The following is an 18,160-nucleotide window of genomic DNA, read 5'->3' on the forward strand; positions in this document are numbered from 1 at the left end:
AATGTGTGATATTATCAGATTTGAAAACTTTTGGATATCTGAATTTTCGAATCATATATCTGAATTTTAGAATCAAATCATCGGATTTTCAATTCGGATCGCATCACTAGATCTTCATATCAGATCATAGAACCCCTTCAAAAAAATGCAATCTGTAATCGATTCAATAACCCTTTTTTTTCGGATATCCAATCTAAAATATCCAAAACTAAAAAATATGAACAAATGTTCGAAATTTGGCTTTGGATCACTGGACTTTTGAATCGCCTCTAATGCATTGGATTTTTTTTTATTAATTTCTTTTTTGAAGGAAGCCAATCACATATTTTTATCCTAGTTTTTAGTCTTATTTTCATACTCGTAAATAATGCTCGATCAATTAAAAATGCGTCAAAATCAATTTCCGCTTGTAATTAGATATTGACTATTGATCAACCCCTCACGAGTGGCATAGTCCCACAGTTTTAAACTTTGTTCAAAAAAAAAGTTTATTGTACTATTGCTTAATACTCTCTCCAAAGCACAACTTTTAAGCCGTAACATCTTTGTTTATATCACCTAACCACACAAATTTTAAAGTTTAAGACAAGAAAATAAAAAAAATGTTGGTAATTAAAAGATTCCTCTGTTACCAGAAGGACAAATTGGGGGGACTCATTCTCGCTCATCAACTGGTCTTTCTCACTCTCTCCTGTCCCAATACTTTGCTGCAAAAAATGCCTCTTTTTTTTCGATTTTTTTCAGACATTAATTATTCTCTTTACCAATTAAGTTGTTTAGTCAAGACAATTAAATTAATACCGAATCCCGTCTAGATATTTACAAGTATTATCACAATTATAAAGCAAAACAATAATCCTCCTTGTTTTTAATACTTACAAGTTGCAATTATTTAATTTTTTCTGTTAACTTTTAAGTAATTTTTATACTTCCTCTGTCCCTTAAATTTTGCTCTACTTTTTTTATTGGGGTGTTCGGGTCTCTTTTATTTTGTTCCATACTAGAAAAGCAGTAATAGGGACCACGATTTTCCTCCCAAATACAATATTTGGACCCACTATTATTCTCTCTCGTCAACTTTACACAACCAAAAATTAAAAAGTGAACACACTTATGGGGCAAAAATAAAGGAACGGAGGGAGTAATTCTCATGTTTCATTAAGATTGAAACTCTAAATTTACATTTCTTAATGCATTATTTCAATCATTAACTAGTGAGTAGCCCAAGCGTTGCCCCGGGTTACTAATTTTGTAGTTGTGCAACTGCTAATTTGTAAGAGCATCTAATAGTTTGTATGTAGTATGTGTCTTCAATACTTTGCATTATAATATTATTTATTTTGCAATATTAAAGCATAATTAACAATTAGCCTAGATGGTTGTACAATAACTTTTCTTTTAAAAAGTCAAGTGTTCGAACTTTGACGTGGCCAAAAAGGGGGTCTACGTGGCACTTAGAAACGCCTTTTAAAATATTAGTATAAATATATAATTTCGTACTTCTTATTAAATATTAAGAGTATATATTTTTGTCAAATTTATTTATTTATCTAGTACGATTAAAATTTTTGCACAAATATTCAATGAAAAAGTGCAAAAGTTGACAACAGTTACAGTAATTCTTTTCCAACGTCTTTCTCATTTTTCATTCTCTCACCTAAATTTTTACTTGAATGAAGTTCAAAAGTCCTACTCTACTCTATTCTACTCCAGACACTTCTGCTTCAGTTTAACTTGTTTAGCTCTCTTCATATTAACCTCCTCAATTTCTCCCTTATTCATGTCTATCTATTTATTGAAAAGCCAAATACTTTTTTCAATCTGATTGCTTTCTCTGTGCAACCAACATTTTCAGCCTTTCCAAGCTGCTTTTTAGCTCAAGTTCTTATCTTTTCTTCTTACCCCACTTTACATTCAACAAATATTCCCCAAATTTTTGCCAAAAAATGAAATGGGTATTCTACAATTTCAGTTTTTAAGCTGTTTTTTGAAATACCCATCTCCATTTTAGGGTTTTTGAACTAAATTAACCCCAAAAAACCACCTTACTTCCATCCTCAGATCTTTATTTTTCAGGGTTTTATGTAATTGATTGTTTTGAACTCCCAATTAAAGACAAAAAATGGCATATTTCAAGCAAAATACAGGGTGTTTTTCTGTTATATTTGGGTTATTTTGGTTGATTTCAATGGTAATAACAGTGAATGGAATAGGTGCTAATTGGGGCACACAATGTTCACACCCTTTACCACCAGATGTAGTGGTGAGAATGTTGAGAGAAAATGGTATACAAAAAGTGAAGCTTTTTGATGCAGATTATAGCACACTAAATGCTCTTGGTAAAACTGGGATTGAAGTTATGGTTGGAATTCCTAATGACATGCTTTCAACTCTTGCTTCAAGTAGTAAAGCTGCTGATAAATGGGTGTCAGAGAATGTGACTGAACATGTCAAGAAAAACAAAGTCAATATTAGGTTTACTCTCTTTCTCTCTCTTCTTGTATCTTCCTATGTTGTTCTGTTTGCATATGTTTTGATTTTTGTTCTGTTTTGGCTTGGTAGAAGAAGCTAGTTGCTTAAGTGCTAGTGTGAACGGTTCGTTCTTTTTACCCGAAGTTATCTTATATGAACTTCTAATAACTTTTTGACACTTATCTGAGCTTATTTTAATTGTAAATTGAACTCGAGTAGCTTTTATTTGAACCTTGCATCAATTGCATGTCTATCAATCTGTCATACACTATGCTTGAACCTTGCATCAATTGCATGTCTATCAATCTGTCATACACTTGGATGTACCATGCACATGGTAGTACCAGACATGTAAACTCATTATTAGTCCAAAAAAAGTAAAAATTTTGACTCGGTTGATTGACCATTATCTGAACTTTTTTATAATCAAAGTCCTTATTATTGTAAAATTTGGTTCTTACATGTCTATGTAACTAGAGTACATTATAGTTGCTTCTCTTCGGCCTATCTGTTCTTTTAACTGGTTGTATTGATGCTGAATGCATACAAGTATGATTAATATTCGAGAATTTTCCGAACCAGGAAGACCTTTTCCCGAGGATACTGGAATTGCATTGTAACATATGGGAAGACATTCAAGTGCAGATGATATTTTGCTTATCGGCGTAGTACCGAGTGAATGCTAAATGTCTCTTTTCCTATTTTAATGTAAATTTTAATCTCCGGGAGTGCCTAGTTGTATGTGCTCAAACTACCTTTGTCCATCTCATTGAAACTAGAACATCTATGTAAATTAAATGAGGTTTCTATGTGACATTGCTTTTATAATGGTGAAACATTTGATGAGTTTTGCTTTAAGTTCACGGCTTTGTGAAATGCTTCCTTTGTTCCCCTAATATTACAACAATAGGGGGAATATAGGAAATTTAAGATGATGAGAGAGAGAGAAAGCATGTGCAAATATGGTATTGTTAAAATATTTGTAAAACTTACTAAAATGGTAATTGTTGCAATATTAGGGAATAAGGGAAAATGGTAATTGTTGCAATATTAGGGAATAAGGGAAGTAAAAGTTGCGAACGTAGTTGAGCTTAATTGTATAGTATTGTCCAAATATAGCCATTGTGTCTTTGTAAAAGCATGTGTTGCTGGACTATAATTACCCAATGTGTAATCGCCTCATAATTCTGAAGACTTTCCTGTCACTGCATGTTCATTGGGTTGTTGCATAATTTGCTATGTTTTTCTTGCTGCAACACTCTTGGGACATCTTTAGTTTGATGGAAACTTGTATTAATATCTATAATTAGTGAAATGTATTTAATCTTACAGTTAAACCATACATGGAAACTTGTATGAGTATAAATAGCTGGTGAAAAAGCCAATCATGCTATTTTGCACACTGTATAATTAATTTTTAGAAAAAAAAACCTTCATTGTTGACTTATTGCAATGTTCCTTGAAAATTGTGGTACAAATTTTAGGAAATGTTAATGCTAAAGTTCAGGTTAACGTATTAACATTGTCATTTCCAGGTAGCTGTTTAGGATGGAGTCAATTTAGGCTCAACCCTTACCCTTGATAGTAGCCCATTGTGTAGGCATAGAAACCAAGAATTGAGTTTGAACCTTTTGTGCTAAGTCTTTGTTTTGAACATTTTTTCAAACTTGTATCATAGGCTTTCAGTGATAGGAGTTACTCCCTCTATCCCTTTATTTTTGCCTCACTTGACTTATCACGGTCTCCAAGACGCACCTTAAAACGCATATATCTCTTATTTCATTCTCGTAAAAATTATAAAAAATTTGATGTAAATAAATACACAATGAGACGAACACAAGATCACACATGACTATTTTAACTATCATAGATCAATGACAATTAATGGTCCAAGTTTTAAAAGTTTGACCAAAATATTTACAATGGGGCAAAAAATTAGGGACAGAGGGAGTAGTTTATAACATTTTATCAACCATTATAGGTATTAATTAGTTTTAGGTTTATATACCAATATAGTGGATTACTCTGTGTCAAACAAGCTTTTTATAAACACTGTTTTCTGATGTTGTTCCTTTTTTTCCCATTGTGACGTAAATTCAGTTTTCTGCTACTTTGTTATTTTACATTGCTTTACAGAAGTCAAGTAATCAGTGTCATATTCTGCTATGCAGAGTCTCAATTAGCTTAAGAAAATTGCTATGGATACGGGTGTATGCATGTGGCTTATTTAGCTTAGTCTGTATCAGTTAATTTACTTATACTTTCTCAAAATGCAGGTATGTTGCGGTTGGGAATGAGCCATTTTTAGCAACTTACAATGGAAGTTTTTTTAAAAACTACCTTTCCTGCCCTTCAAAACATTCAAAATGCCTTAGTAAAGGCAGGCCATAATAACCAAGTGAAGGTTACAGTTCCCAGCAACGCTGATGTGTATGCAAGTCCTAGCACCATGCCCTCTGGTGGTGATTTTCGAGATGATATTCATGGTTACATGGTTCAAATTGTCAAGTTCTTAAGTGACAATGGTGCACCATTCACTGTGAACATTTACCCTTTCATAAGTCTTTACACTGACTCCAACTTCCCTGTGGAGTATGCCTTCTTCGATGGCAATGCAACCCCACTTAATGATGGTGGTACTAGCTATTACAACATGTTTGATGCTAATTATGACACCCTTGTCTGGGCTTTGCAAAAGAATGGGTTTGGTAACATGCCCATCATAGTTGGAGAAATAGGTTGGCCAACTGATGGAGACATCAATGCTAACGTCAAATATGCCCAAAGATTCAACCAAGGCTTCATGACTCGCACTGCAAATGGAAAAGGGTCACCAATGAGGCCTGGACCCATCGATGCATACTTGTTTAGCTTAATAGATGAGGATCAAAAGAGCATTCAGCCGGGAAACTTTGAACGCCATTGGGGAATATTCACTTTTGATGGGCAGCCTAAGTACCAACTCAACCTGGGTACTACAAATTTGGGATCATTGGTCAGGGCAAAAGGTCTAACATATGAAGAACGTCAGTGGTGTGTGTTGAAACCATCTGTAAAGCTTGATGACTCTAGACTTGCTCCTAGTGTAAGTTATGCTTGTGCACGAGCTGATTGTACTAGCCTTGGATATGGAAGCACTTGTGGCGACTTGGATGCTCGAGGGAATATATCTTATGCTTACAATAGTTACTACCAGATTAATGATCAGGATGATGAAGCATGCAAGTTTGAAGGCCTAGGAGCTATCACTAAATCAGATCCATCTCGAGATACTTGCAGATTTCCAGTAATGATTGAGCCCTCAGATAATGGGTCAGAGCTAATGTTTCCTGTTTCCGGAGTACGATCATGTTTTTTCAGTATCAGCGTTCTCTTTCTGACAATGTTTTGGTTCTGAGACTTCAGTCAAGGTGCTATCTTTTTTTTTTTTCTTTGATGATTGTCACCAAAGTTGCGGGTGCTTTTGAAGCGGAAAATCTGAAAAAAAAAAAATCAGAATATTTCCTGATGTTTCGTTATGTAATACAGTTAAGGTAGGCTGTCAATTATGTAATATTGGGGGGAAAGGCAGGGTAGGTTTCCATATTCCATTGGTTTGGTGAACATCTTTATTGAAATCTAGGCTGCATAATTTTTTCTCACATTTGCCAAATTGATCTCCTGAATGCAGCCTTTTTTCTTATGTCTGTATTTACCATCCCATTTCTTGACTCCCATTCTTTTTAGGCAAGTGCAAAGTGTAAACTGTAAAGTCTGAGATTCAAAATACTGGCCACTATTGTTTTTATTTTTATGGTTGTGCTGTGGAATATGCTAAATGTAATATGCTAAATGTAGTCCTAAATGTTAGATTTGCCATTAGCGAAAGTGAAAACACAAACAATTGAAACAATAGACCAGATTAAAAATATGAACAAAAAAAAAATTAAAAAAAAAAAATCTTATCATACAAATATACAATAGGTTGTATCTTGCCAGCAGCCTAACCTCAGTGTCAAGCCAACTTATTATCCCAAATAATTAGATTAGCTTAATAAAACTTCAACCCAATTTCCCTAGAACACACTAGATTCAATTTGAAAACTCATTTTCTCTCTTTTTTGTCTTTAATCTTAATAATATTCATTCTTATCTTTTGGTTTGAGTAATTTTAAACTCTTCTTTGGTTAAGTACTCATTAAGAGGATTATACCATATCTAGATTGTCTTAACCCATGATAAATTAATAATATCTTCAAATTTAGTGTTTTGACTTGTCTTCCAAAAAAAAAAAAGTGTTTTGACTTTGACAAATCATTAAAAGCTACTCATAAGCTAATGTTGAACACACACTTAATAATAATAATAATAATAAAAAAAAAAAAAAAAAAAAGCCGTTTGATGATGTAGTGGTTTAGGTAGAGAGTAGAAGGTTGGATAATAGTTGTCAAATGTCAAAATTCTTAATGTTTAATGCAAAAAAGAAGCAATGGGGTTCAAGAATTTCTTCTCTGCCTTGACTTATTATTATGAATTTCGCATAATAAGTAAGCATATAATTAAGTCATTGTAATAACGTTAATTGGATGAAAATAAGGACTTTTATGGTAAAATACAATACACATTCAATTAACCAAATGCACTTGCAATATACAAAAATGACAAAACAAAATCTAAAGTACAAAGAGATCGCGTACTTCTATTTCCTTTGTTGGAAAAATCCAATCTTCACTTGTGTAAAATAAATTAAATCATCATTGTCATTAGCATAATAACTAAAGTGATTATAAAAACTAAATATAATTTAAGTTTTCATATATCTTCCTCAAAGGTACAAAAGAAAGGATCTAGGAGGATTTGGGTTGCCAGTGTGAAACATTGCAATTTGGGAAAAATGGGGAGAAAAATTCCGTTATTTCAGATGAAACTGAGGAGCATATAAGAATGTATGGTGAAATTGAGAAAGGTATTTCGGGGTTTTCTGATGTCCTGCGGGAGAGTTACAATTCCGGAACTGGTATCTTTGCGCCTGTACCTGAAAAACAACGGAGACTCCTTGTGGTGGGAGCTCCGCCTCCGACGGTCAAGTTAGTACTTGTTTTAGGAGTAATAAGTACGGAAAAGTAAAGGTGGGAGATCTGGTTCCTCAAGGTGAGGAGTGATCAATGTGTTTTGGCTTCTCTAGGTGAGAGTAATTAATTACCGAATCCCCTCTAATGAGGATTAATTAGTGTATTTATAGCCTTGGTAAGCGTGCCTAATTCTAGGGTTTTTGGTAAACCCTAGAGCTGACTGGGCTTCTCCCGGGAAGTGGGCCTAGGTGGCCTCCTTCCAAGCTGGCAATCAATAGGCCACATGGCGTGGCTTGACTGGTCCATGGTGGACAAATGGCTGTGTGCCACGTGGCAGGCCCTGAGAGGTCCAAATGGAGGACACTTGGCAGGACCTGATTGGTCCACGTGGTGTACACTGATTGGACGGGAAAATCCCCTAATCAAAAGGTATTCCGCCTTTTAGACCACTTCCAATGGTGGGCAAAAATAATGCTTGCCCAATATATCTCTACCCACTTTCTCTCTCAACAAATTAGTTTTGCCCATGGGCAATTTTTTTTTTCACAATTTCTCTCCTAATGGTGAGCAAAAATAATGCTTGCCCACCACTCTCTCTCTTATTTTTTCAATACCCCACCATTACTTTCTCTCTCCTACACAACACTTCTTTATTTATTAATTTCATTTATATTTTAACAATATTACTCTAAATAAATAAAAACTAGTCTAAATTTGTGTAACTTATTTTTTTATTTGTGTCGTGTATACCAAAATGCATGTCTATTTATAGAGAATTAAATTTTATGATCGTTGGTAAATTTTTATTTTTTTTAATAAATATTTATTTCAGAAATTACATTACAAACATTATTACCGTTGGCAACGGCTACAATTTTCCTATTGGTCAGCTACCTGAACCTGCCACGTGGTGCTCCACCATTCGCTTACCAAAATTTTGATGCAACATCCACCAAATTTTTTTTATTTACATCAGCAATATGTGGGGCCTACCATCTTACTATTCATCCCAATTTTTGCCCAAGTTTTGGGCAAATGAATACATGCCCATGGGCAACTTTTCTTTAGTCCACCATTGTAATCCAATCAATGACATGCTTGCCCACCAAAATGCCCATGAGCAATTCTTTAGCCCACCATTATGGGTGCTCTTATACAAATTAGCTAATCTATCATCGACTTCGTTGCATCATAATCGCATTGTATATTTGTTTCATAGTCTCATTTAGATTATTAAATGATCAAGAGCTACAAATTCCCCATTTCATTCATGCAAGTAAATGAGACTATGAGTTGCCAAAAAAACAAGGAGTAATAAGGAGTGAAGTGTAGTAACCACAACTCCACAAGAGCCACACACGTAACATAGCAGAGTCACAAAATCCCACCTCTTAACAAATCTTGATTCTCTCTCCTCTTTCCTTTCCTGCACTCACACACTTACACGAGCTGCACCTGCACCTGTACCTTCTATTCTGCGTAACTGCCTTTCTTCATAAACCGCCAAATACATTACATTATGTTGCCTCTTCATTCTTCTTCATTCACCTCTTTTCCTTGTACTACAATTTCCAACTTCTACACTTCACCTGCAATGCCGCTTCTTAGGAGAAAATCTTCACTTTCTTCATCATCTTCATCTTCATCTTCTTCTTCATGCCATTCAAATTCAATTAAGTCTTCTTATTTTATCCCATTTACATGTACCCATTTCCTTAAATTGAAACCCCAGAAAAGGAATTCTAGTATTAAATGCTCTTCTTCTTCGAATTCGCCTGTTTCTGATGCTGTTAGTTCCTCTTTTTTTTTTTAACTTATTTCTGTTTTTTTTTGGATTTGTTTTTTTGACAGTTTATTGATGGGTTTTTGTTTAATTTTTGTGGGGTTTTGAGATTATTTGATAAAATGGTTTTTTTTTTGATGAAATTGCAGAGGAAGTTGCCTGATGTTGGTACACTGTATAGGAGGTTTTTGAAAGTGGCAAAACCATATTGGTCATCAGAAGATAAAGTTCAAGCTAGATTGCAATTGGCTGCTGTTTTTGCTTTGACTTTGGGGACTACTGGTATTAGCGTTGCTTTCAGTTTTCTTGGCCGTGATTTCTACAATGCTCTTGCTAGTGAGTAGTACACTTTCTTCTACTATCTTTCAATTTTTCTTTTGTTTAGCTGTTATTGGGATGTGTTCTTAATGATGGAATTGTGTTCTCAACTAATGAACAAACTATGTGGATGCGGCCTAGCTTAGTTGGTCTCAGGGTGCTACTCAAGACATGAGATTGAATCTTGTCTACATCACTGCCTTTGTGTGGTTCTGTCTGAAATAAAATATTGTGGATAAGTAAATTGATCTGTTTATGTGGACTTAGCTAGTAGAGCTGGATGTTGAATATAATGAGTACAATTGTGCTTATGTATATTGGAAGATTCAAAGTTGGGTTAAGATAATATATTCTTGGTGTTGAAGATTTGTAAAAATGGAGAAGTTATGCATAGTTGCCATATTGGTTGGAGTGGGCTGGTACACACGACACATCTTTTGTTTCTTAGTGACAAGAGTGGTAGGAGCCTAGGAGTAATGCCTATCTCTGTACCGTGCAATATGCATGCACTCTAAGGGCTACAATATTGTAGGGAAAGTCCTAAACCAGTGTCATGATAATGAGACTCCATGTCTCCATCTTTAAGAGTGTAGGGAATACAGTATATATAATATATTTATGAAGGACGAGATGTTTGGGGATAGGAAAGCATTATTGTAAAAATTGACATGAGACTTTCCATGAATTATTGTGTATCAAACGGGCTGTTAGGATTCATGCATTGTTCTTTTTCTTCACAACCCCACCCCCCCCCCCCCCCCCCTCACCGCGTTCATAAGTTAGGAATTTAGGATATTCATGACTTAAAATTTTAGCCTATCACAAGGATTGCATCTTTTGTGTGCCTTCATGGCACAAGAAAAGTAAAATAATGGAAAATCGAGAATGTTCATGAACATCTTAATTTATCTTTGGTAGCATCACAGGAATGCAAATCAACACGTTTAAGATCAATAGAACGGTGTGAAAAGATAGCATTAATACATTGAGTTGTGAGTTAATTGAAGGACATTGAAATCTTAGGTCAACATAACCTGTTGTACTACCACTGTGTCCAGTATTTTCAACTAGACATGACAATTGTTGCTGTCTAGTTTAGTCGAAATGTATATCTCGGCCACAGCCTTCAAATATAAATTGAGTTATAGTGCACTTTATGATGTTCTGTCACTTTGAGTACATCATTGATTCACAGATTGATGAAGCTTTAGAATAAATACCCATGCTGAGGAGTGTATTCTCCAGCGTCCACTCAGGAGGTTTCACCTGATTTCTAATGAATTACTCCATAAGATGCTTTGTACATGGTTACTTTGTTTTTTGTTGCTGGAATTTATCAATTTCTAGCCTGCCAGTTGAGATCATTAATGATCGAACAATGATCTTGCTGTCTGGTGAGCAGGAGGCTAGCACTCTCTGGATAATCCCTTAAGTGATTTATTCTGAATTTCATTTTCCACACTCTGTCTCTCTTAGGAAACTTTATGTGCCTGCTCAGATACTGCCAAACTCTTCGACGAACCACATAAAGAGTTGTATACATTGTTGCATTATCTCTCAATACTCGAGTCCCTTATCGTCTCCTCTGAAGCATGCAGTGATCATCTAGTTGGAGTCATTGATGCCTCACTAGAAGTTCAACCATAGCTGTTGTAGATTAGACAATTCAAAATATGATTGGATGATGAATCATCAATCGTAAAATCCTAGAGTAGAACAGTTTGGAAATCATTTTTATGCGAATATGTGCAACAATATTTTATGATTATCATTATTATTTTTATTTTACTTCCTCAGTTCCTTTTTATTCATTATGCTTTGAATTTTATAATCTCCAATGCACATCTTTGACCACGAACATATTCAGTAGTCTTGAGTAAAAATTTTAAAATACATATTATGAAATGTATTTCAAGCCAAAGCTAACAAGATCTCACATGTTATGGTTTTGGTGTTTATAATAGTGCGTTTTTAAGGTCAAAGTTTTTTAAAGTTGACCATAAAAGTCAAAAAGTAAAGAATAAAAAGGAATGGAGGGAAAGTCATTTTTTTTTTTTATTGGTTTTATTGGCTTCATTTTCTTAGGATTGTCAGATTATACTACAATTGAATGGCTTACTGATGCATCTTTTGGTATTATATTCTCCAGACAAAGATCAAGACCAATTCATGAAGCAGCTATTATATTACCTTGGCGGGTTTTCTGTTGGCATTCCGGTGAGCACATCGCTCAACTTTATTTAGGTACTGTCTAGCCAGTCTTTTCTTCTTTATACTGGTTGTTTAGTGTGTAGCTGTAATGTACTGATGCTTGTATAGTTGAAGTTTTCAGGGAAGAAAGTCTGCCCACCTTATTTTCACTTATTTCAGATCTAACAAGTTTAGACAATATAAGGGCCAATAAGTTCACATAAGGTAATATAAGGGCTAATGAACTCACATAAACAAGGATTGTTAAGTTTAGATAAGATAATGTAAGGGCTAATAAGTTTAGATAAGGTAAGAAAAAGGGCTATTAAGTTCATATAAGATAGGTTTAGGGCTAATAGGATAAGATAAAATATGTGAAATTCAAACGAAGATGACACTACCTTAGTAATTTATTTACACAAGCAAATTTTCAATGTATAATGTTGAAGAGAATCTTCCAGCATTATATGAATGGAGGTAATATGGATTTTTCCTTGAGAAATAAGTATGTGTGAACACTCTCAACTTTCTACAGAGCTTTTAAATTTATTTAATATCCTTCCTTTATATCAAAGATAAAACAAAGAGTGTTATATCTTACATATTTAGTGGGAAAATGAAGTTTTTATTTAATGGTTGGTGGCTCATTTCGTATTTTTGTTTTTTTTTTTTTCCCCTTCTGGTGCTTTGAGTTTCAATTTATACTGAGCTGAGAACAGATAAACTATAATTTGTGCTTGTAGGTGGCTATAGTGTTTGTATTCGAGTAATTCTACCAGCTGTCGCCTGTCATTCTGTTGATAATAAAAGGATTCATTTTTGCAGGTTTTTGTATTGAGAGATTATGCAAAAGAAACCCTTTCTTTGAGATGGAGATCTTGGATGACAACCTTTTACATGAAGCGTTATTTGCAAAACCAGAGCTTTTACAAAATTCAGTCACAGTCAACGATTGACAATCCAGATCAACGGATTGTTGATGATCTGAGTACATTCACAGGAACAGCACTTGCCTTCTCTTTGACATTGTTTAATGCTGCAATTGATTTAATATCATTTAGTAACATACTATTTGGCATCTATCCTCCGCTATTTATTGTTCTTCTGATATACTCAATTGGGGGAACAGCTATAAGTATTTTTCTGGGAAAGGTAATGTGGCTGTTTCAATAATTGTTTTTTTAAAAAATTTATTTTGCTGCTTAATTCTCATCTCTGATTGTTTATTGATCCATTATGTTTGATTTCAGGGACTGGTGAATTTGAACTTTTTGCAAGAGAAAAAGGAAGCAGACTTCCGTTATGGACTTGTTCGTGTCAGGGAAAATGCAGAATCAATTGCTTTCTATAGTGGTGAGGAAAATGAATTGCAAATGCTAGTTCAAAGGTTCAGCAGTGCTTTTCAAAATTTAACTGTAAGGATTCTCATCTTTTATCATCTTTTTTGTCTCTGGTCTTTGTGTGCAATGTATTTTCTGATGGCAATTCTACTCTTCTCTGCTCTTCAAAGAAAAACTTAAGTGAGTTGCCGCCTTGTAGTGTCTAGTTTTTGTCTTGATGAAGTACCACTGAAAAAGTTTTATCTCACAGAACCAATATGCAGGGAGTTCAGGATTAGTGTCTGATTAATTGAGTGGATGCACATGCACCTAGAGTCCTAGAAGCCCTTTCTTCTAATTTGTTTCCTTTATCCTTACTTTGGTCAACTCATTTGCTCCCTAAATATGAGATATGATAAAGCTAGCTGTTGAGAGGGGTCTTCAGTTTGCTATTCATAGTGTAGTGAAATATGTGTAAGCAGTCATCAAATATGTTATGCCAATAATTTTTTTGGTACATAACTAACATAAGTCATAAACGCATATTGAAAGTTGGTTGAGATTGACAATTACTTCTAATTTGCAAGATAATAGGCTAGAGTGCATTAAATTATAATACATTTGAAAATGATTCACACTTTCTTCTTTGCATTGTCTAGCATTGGAGTTCTGCTTTCCTCTTTTGAGTTTTGTCAGGCGATGCTGCTATTGCTTTATATTTACTTTACTTCTTGCCTCCTCTGTCATGCCTTTTTTCAGTCATTAATGCAGAGTAAAGCTTTGTTCTTTTTTCTTGGTGTTGATTCATTTATGCTTGCTTTCTCTCTCTCTCTCTCTCTAGTGATGACTTATCTCTCTTTCATCTAATCGTCTTCAAAATTGCCATGGGGTTATTGGGGTAGAAAGTGATGTACACTGAGTGTTGGAGGTGGTTTAGAGCTGTGGTTGAGAAGGAGATGGAAGATTAAAGGGTGAGAAGATTGAATAAGAGCGATGATGATGATTGTGCTGTTGTTGGATTTTGATGGGAGGCAGCAAATGGGTGAGGGTGAGAAGGGCACCAAAAGGGAATGGGAATTAAGTATTGAACATTGACCTCAAAGTTTTTACGCGAATCTCTCAAACATGAGGGTTCTTGAAGATTTTTGCATATCCTTATATGAGACCATATCCCTTTATAATTTTATAAAAGACTTAAAAAGTGGAATTGCATATACTAAGTTGCAATTAGCTCACCATTCTTCATTATGTTTACTAAGTGTTGTGTTTCTACATGTAGAGGCCCTACATTAATAAAGATCTCCATTTTGCAAGATAATGTGGTTAGTGTTCTCAAAAAAAAAAAAAAAAGAAAAAAGAAAAAAAAGAAAAAAAAAAAAAAGGATAATGTGGTTATTTCTGTCACATGTCCTGCTTGCTGTGTTACTTTGCCTATATTATCAATATGAAACTGACCAGCCTGTCTGGATACCACTGCTGTCAATGTGGAGTTCTGCTACTAAAATTATGATGTGTTTCATGCTGGAGAAAATGACTTCTGAACCATATAGATGAGCTGTCTTATCCACTGCATTGGACACTTGTAATTTCTCTTCATTTGCTTAAAAATGTCTTCCGTATGATAAAAATGCAATATGTAGATTTACTAGGAACTAAAACTCCTGTTGTCAGTGTGTCATCATTAATCTCATGTTTTTTTGGCTGTGCTGCAGCGCCTGTTGGTAGCTTCGAGAAACCTGGATTTCTTCACCAGTGGTTACCGGTATTTTATTCAAATCCTTCCTGCAGCAGTTGTTGCACCCTTGTATTTTTCTGGAAAGATTGAATTTGGTGTCATTAATCAGTCCGTATCAGCTTTTAACCACATCCTTGGAGATGTTTCCCTCATTGTCTATCAATTTCAAGCCATCAGTGCCTTCTCTGCTGTGATTGACCGTCTAGGTATCAAATTTCCCCTTGTATATCTGCAGTTAGCTAACTTGCATGCAGATAGCCTCATGACTGAGCTGCCTTTATTTTTATATATAAACACTTGTTGCTAGCATTTGCTTCTCCTATATATATATATATATATATATATATATATATATATATATATATATATCTTGTGATCCTTGAATAATTTAATACAACAGCATTAACAAGACCCAGTTTAGAGTATGGTTAAGTTGGGAGGGCAGTGCCCATGCAGCTCTACTCCTGGCTGCCTACCCAGCATACTATGTCCGACAGCAACATTATATGTTCCAACAAATGAAATAACCATTATAATTGTAATCATATATTCCTAGTCTGAATAAACCACGTTTTTCTTAGTGCTGTTTGTACTACAGTCTCATAAGTTTTAAACTATGTGAACATTGATATGGTATGTGGAGAGCTCAAACAGCAGCTCTGTGCGTGCTGATTATTCTTCCAGAGAGTGATCCCATGATATGTTGAATCATTAATTCCTGAAGTCATTTTGAACATTAATTCTGCTCTAAAAATAATGAGCTTTGTGTTTGCGATGGTTTATTTTGGCTTCTTGACTTGCGCAGGCGAATTTGATGATCTTCTTGATAGTAACATCTCAGAAAACCTCACTGATTCAACAAGTAATGTGTATGTTATCTATCAGAATGTGACAAGTCCAACAACTCAGACTTTATTGGATTCAAATGGATCATTGACCGAAGGAAGTAGTAAAAAGTTGGTCGATTTGGAGCATTTGACTCTGGTGACTCCAGAAAAGTCTACAATTCTCATGGATTTAACATTGTCAATTAACGAAAAGGATAATCTGTTGGTAAATAACAAATCTGGCATTACTTTGATTCTGTTGCTATTGTAAGTAGTCAGCTTGGAATATGCTAATTACAGGCTCATTCTTATGTCTACAGATAACTGGGCCTAGTGGAAGTGGTAAGACTTCTTTGTTAAGAGCTATGGCTGGTCTTTGGACTTCTGGAAGCGGAAAAATCACATTTTATGTGAAAGAATCGGATGATCACCAATCTATCTCTACACATGAAAATGCTGAAGAAAGTGATCCATTTAAGAATAGAACTTCTAGGGGTATATTTTTCCTTCCCCAGAAACCTTATATGGTTTTGGGCTCCCTGCGCCAGCAGTTGCTTTATCCAACATGGGCTGAAATTCCAACTTCAGATGGGGTTGAGCAAACTGGTAAGCACTTAGAAGTGTTATAACTCAAGAAATGCACCCGCCCCCCCCCCCCCCCACCCCCGCCCCCCCTCCTCCTCCTCCTTTACTGAAAATATAAAGAAAAAGGATTTGGCGGCTGAACTGAATATTAGGCTGAAGGAACATGGTGTTGCTATCAGTCTGCCACAATTTTTGGGAATGCTGATCACAAGTTTGATTTCAGTAGTCATGAAAATTTGATTGCATATCCTGTTCCAGATGTCAAATTTTCAGTGAAATTGTTCTGTCAAAGAAAAAATGTTTTGAGCACTGGCTGCGGCACAAATTGACCACAATTCCTGCTAACTTTCTTGTTATATTATGGGTTGCTTTCTTAGTATTGATCTCTCTCTAGAAACAAGATTGAAGTTGTTCATGATGCTGTAGGTTGCCCACCTTTCTTGCTGCAAACTGAGGGGTCAGGCTGTGTTTTTACAAGGTCACTTAAGCCTACTACCGAGGATCTAATAAAAGTATTGGAGGATGTTCGCCTTGGCTATTTAGTGCCTCGGTTTGGTCTTGATTCAACTTATGAATGGTCGAGTATTCTTTCCTTGGGTGAGCAACAGCGCCTTGCTTTTGCACGTCTTCTGCTTGCTAAACCATATCTGATCCTCCTGGATGAATCTACCAGTGCTTTGGATGAGGATAATGAGGTATTCATTAGGAACAAATCTTTCCTGTCATTAAGATATTTTCATCTGATATTAAACTATATGAATCTAATGATCATTGCTTTTCTCTCCATTGCAACACCTAGTGTTGATAAGAAAGCGGAATGCTGGCCAATGATCATGTTTAAAACTTGATGTATATTTACATCTTGCTAATTTAAGCTTAATGCTGTTATTGTCTCTACTCAGGATCATCTATACCGCTTGATTGAAGCTGCTGATGTAACCTATGTTAGTATTGGCCACCGAAGATCATTGATAAACTATCACAGCAAGGTTTTGAATATAAGAAAGATGGATCCACAATCTACTGAACGCAACTGGACCATCAAGCCTATAAATCAAGAAGCAAGGATTAGATTGTCAGAAATAGGATTGTAGCTTATTTGAAATTCAGGGTTTTCATTGGATGACGGCATGACACGCCTTTGTAATATTGCCGTGCCACTCTACTTGAAACCATGATGGGAGATTTACAAGCAAGCGGGGTGCCTCTTTGGAGTTGGGATAGTAAAAAATTGGCGCCTGGGTATGCTTTAATTAGATTGTCCAAGGCTAATAGATTTTGGTTTTCCTCATGTAGTCAAATTGAAAGAAAATTCTGAGTCTCTTGATGTAAATAGTACATTCATGGTAATTCCCTATATGTTTGTTTTCCTCTTTTTTGCCTAAATTCTTTGACATACATGATCTATTAGTCAGACTTGGAAAAGTTAAGTCGTTTTCGGTGTGGTCTCGATCGTGATATACGGCCTAGGGTTATATATTAAAAGCCTTAATCATGAATCACTTAGAATTGGCAAAAGCGATCCAACTCAATATAAGACTAAAATTGTCCGATTCATTTTTATATTGACCAACTAGTATATCATAAGTGCGAATATGTGATCTAAGATTTAATAAATTGTGCGAAACTTGCATAGGTATTTTTTTGCCAATAAATGTTAAAAATGGAAAATACATGCCACTCACATGAGGTTAACGTTAGAAAAATTGAGTCAACGGGTGGATTCCGACAAGTATGTGGTACATTCTCAATGAATCAAAGAGTGTAATTGAATCAGAAATTGCCAAAGTGATGATTAATATAATGGCCAAAATAAGACCTATAAAGTGAATTCAACTTTTAGCTCAATAAATTTTTTTTCTACAATACCCCCAATAATT

At 35.0% G+C, this 18,160-nt stretch overlaps 2 protein-coding genes across 2 annotated transcripts; both read left to right on the plus strand.

The window, feature by feature from the left end:
- Nucleotides 1-1,625: 1,625 nt before the first annotated feature.
- LOC110710272 (glucan endo-1,3-beta-glucosidase 6-like) lies at nucleotides 1,626-6,259 on the plus strand. Its single transcript, XM_021888543.1, is given in 3 exon segments — nucleotides 1,626-2,475; nucleotides 4,749-4,797; nucleotides 4,799-6,259. Coding segments are annotated over 3 exon segments (1,473 nt in total). The 5' UTR covers nucleotides 1,626-2,122; the 3' UTR covers nucleotides 5,870-6,259.
- Nucleotides 6,260-8,875: 2,616 nt separating this feature from the next.
- Nucleotides 8,876-17,722, plus strand: LOC110710278 (ABC transporter D family member 2, chloroplastic-like). The gene is made up of 10 exons (XM_021888551.1): nucleotides 8,876-9,312; nucleotides 9,456-9,642; nucleotides 11,774-11,841; nucleotides 12,640-12,966; nucleotides 13,065-13,229; nucleotides 14,846-15,074; nucleotides 15,674-15,921; nucleotides 16,016-16,301; nucleotides 16,707-16,975; nucleotides 17,183-17,722. Exons 1-10 carry the CDS (start codon nucleotides 9,043-9,045, stop codon nucleotides 17,372-17,374), a joined length of 2,241 nt encoding a protein of 746 aa, XP_021744243.1. The 5' UTR covers nucleotides 8,876-9,042; the 3' UTR covers nucleotides 17,375-17,722.
- Nucleotides 17,723-18,160: the final 438 nt, after the last annotated feature.

Source organism: Chenopodium quinoa, unplaced genomic scaffold (assembly GCF_001683475.1).
Source record: "Chenopodium quinoa cultivar QQ74 unplaced genomic scaffold, ASM168347v1, whole genome shotgun sequence".
Taxonomy (NCBI): Eukaryota; Viridiplantae; Streptophyta; class Magnoliopsida; order Caryophyllales; family Amaranthaceae; genus Chenopodium; species Chenopodium quinoa.

Excerpts from the sequence above, each read along its gene's own strand:
- LOC110710278 (XM_021888551.1), top strand. The coding sequence starts at position 9,043 with ATGTTGCCTCTTCATTCTTCTTCATTCACCTCTTTTCCTTGTACTACA. Across the intron at positions 9,313-9,455 it reads ATTCGCCTGTTTCTGATGCT|AGGAAGTTGCCTGATGTTGG; the intron begins GTTAGTTCCTCT and ends ATGAAATTGCAG. Across the intron at positions 13,230-14,845 it reads GTGCTTTTCAAAATTTAACT|CGCCTGTTGGTAGCTTCGAG; the intron begins GTAAGGATTCTC and ends GCTGTGCTGCAG.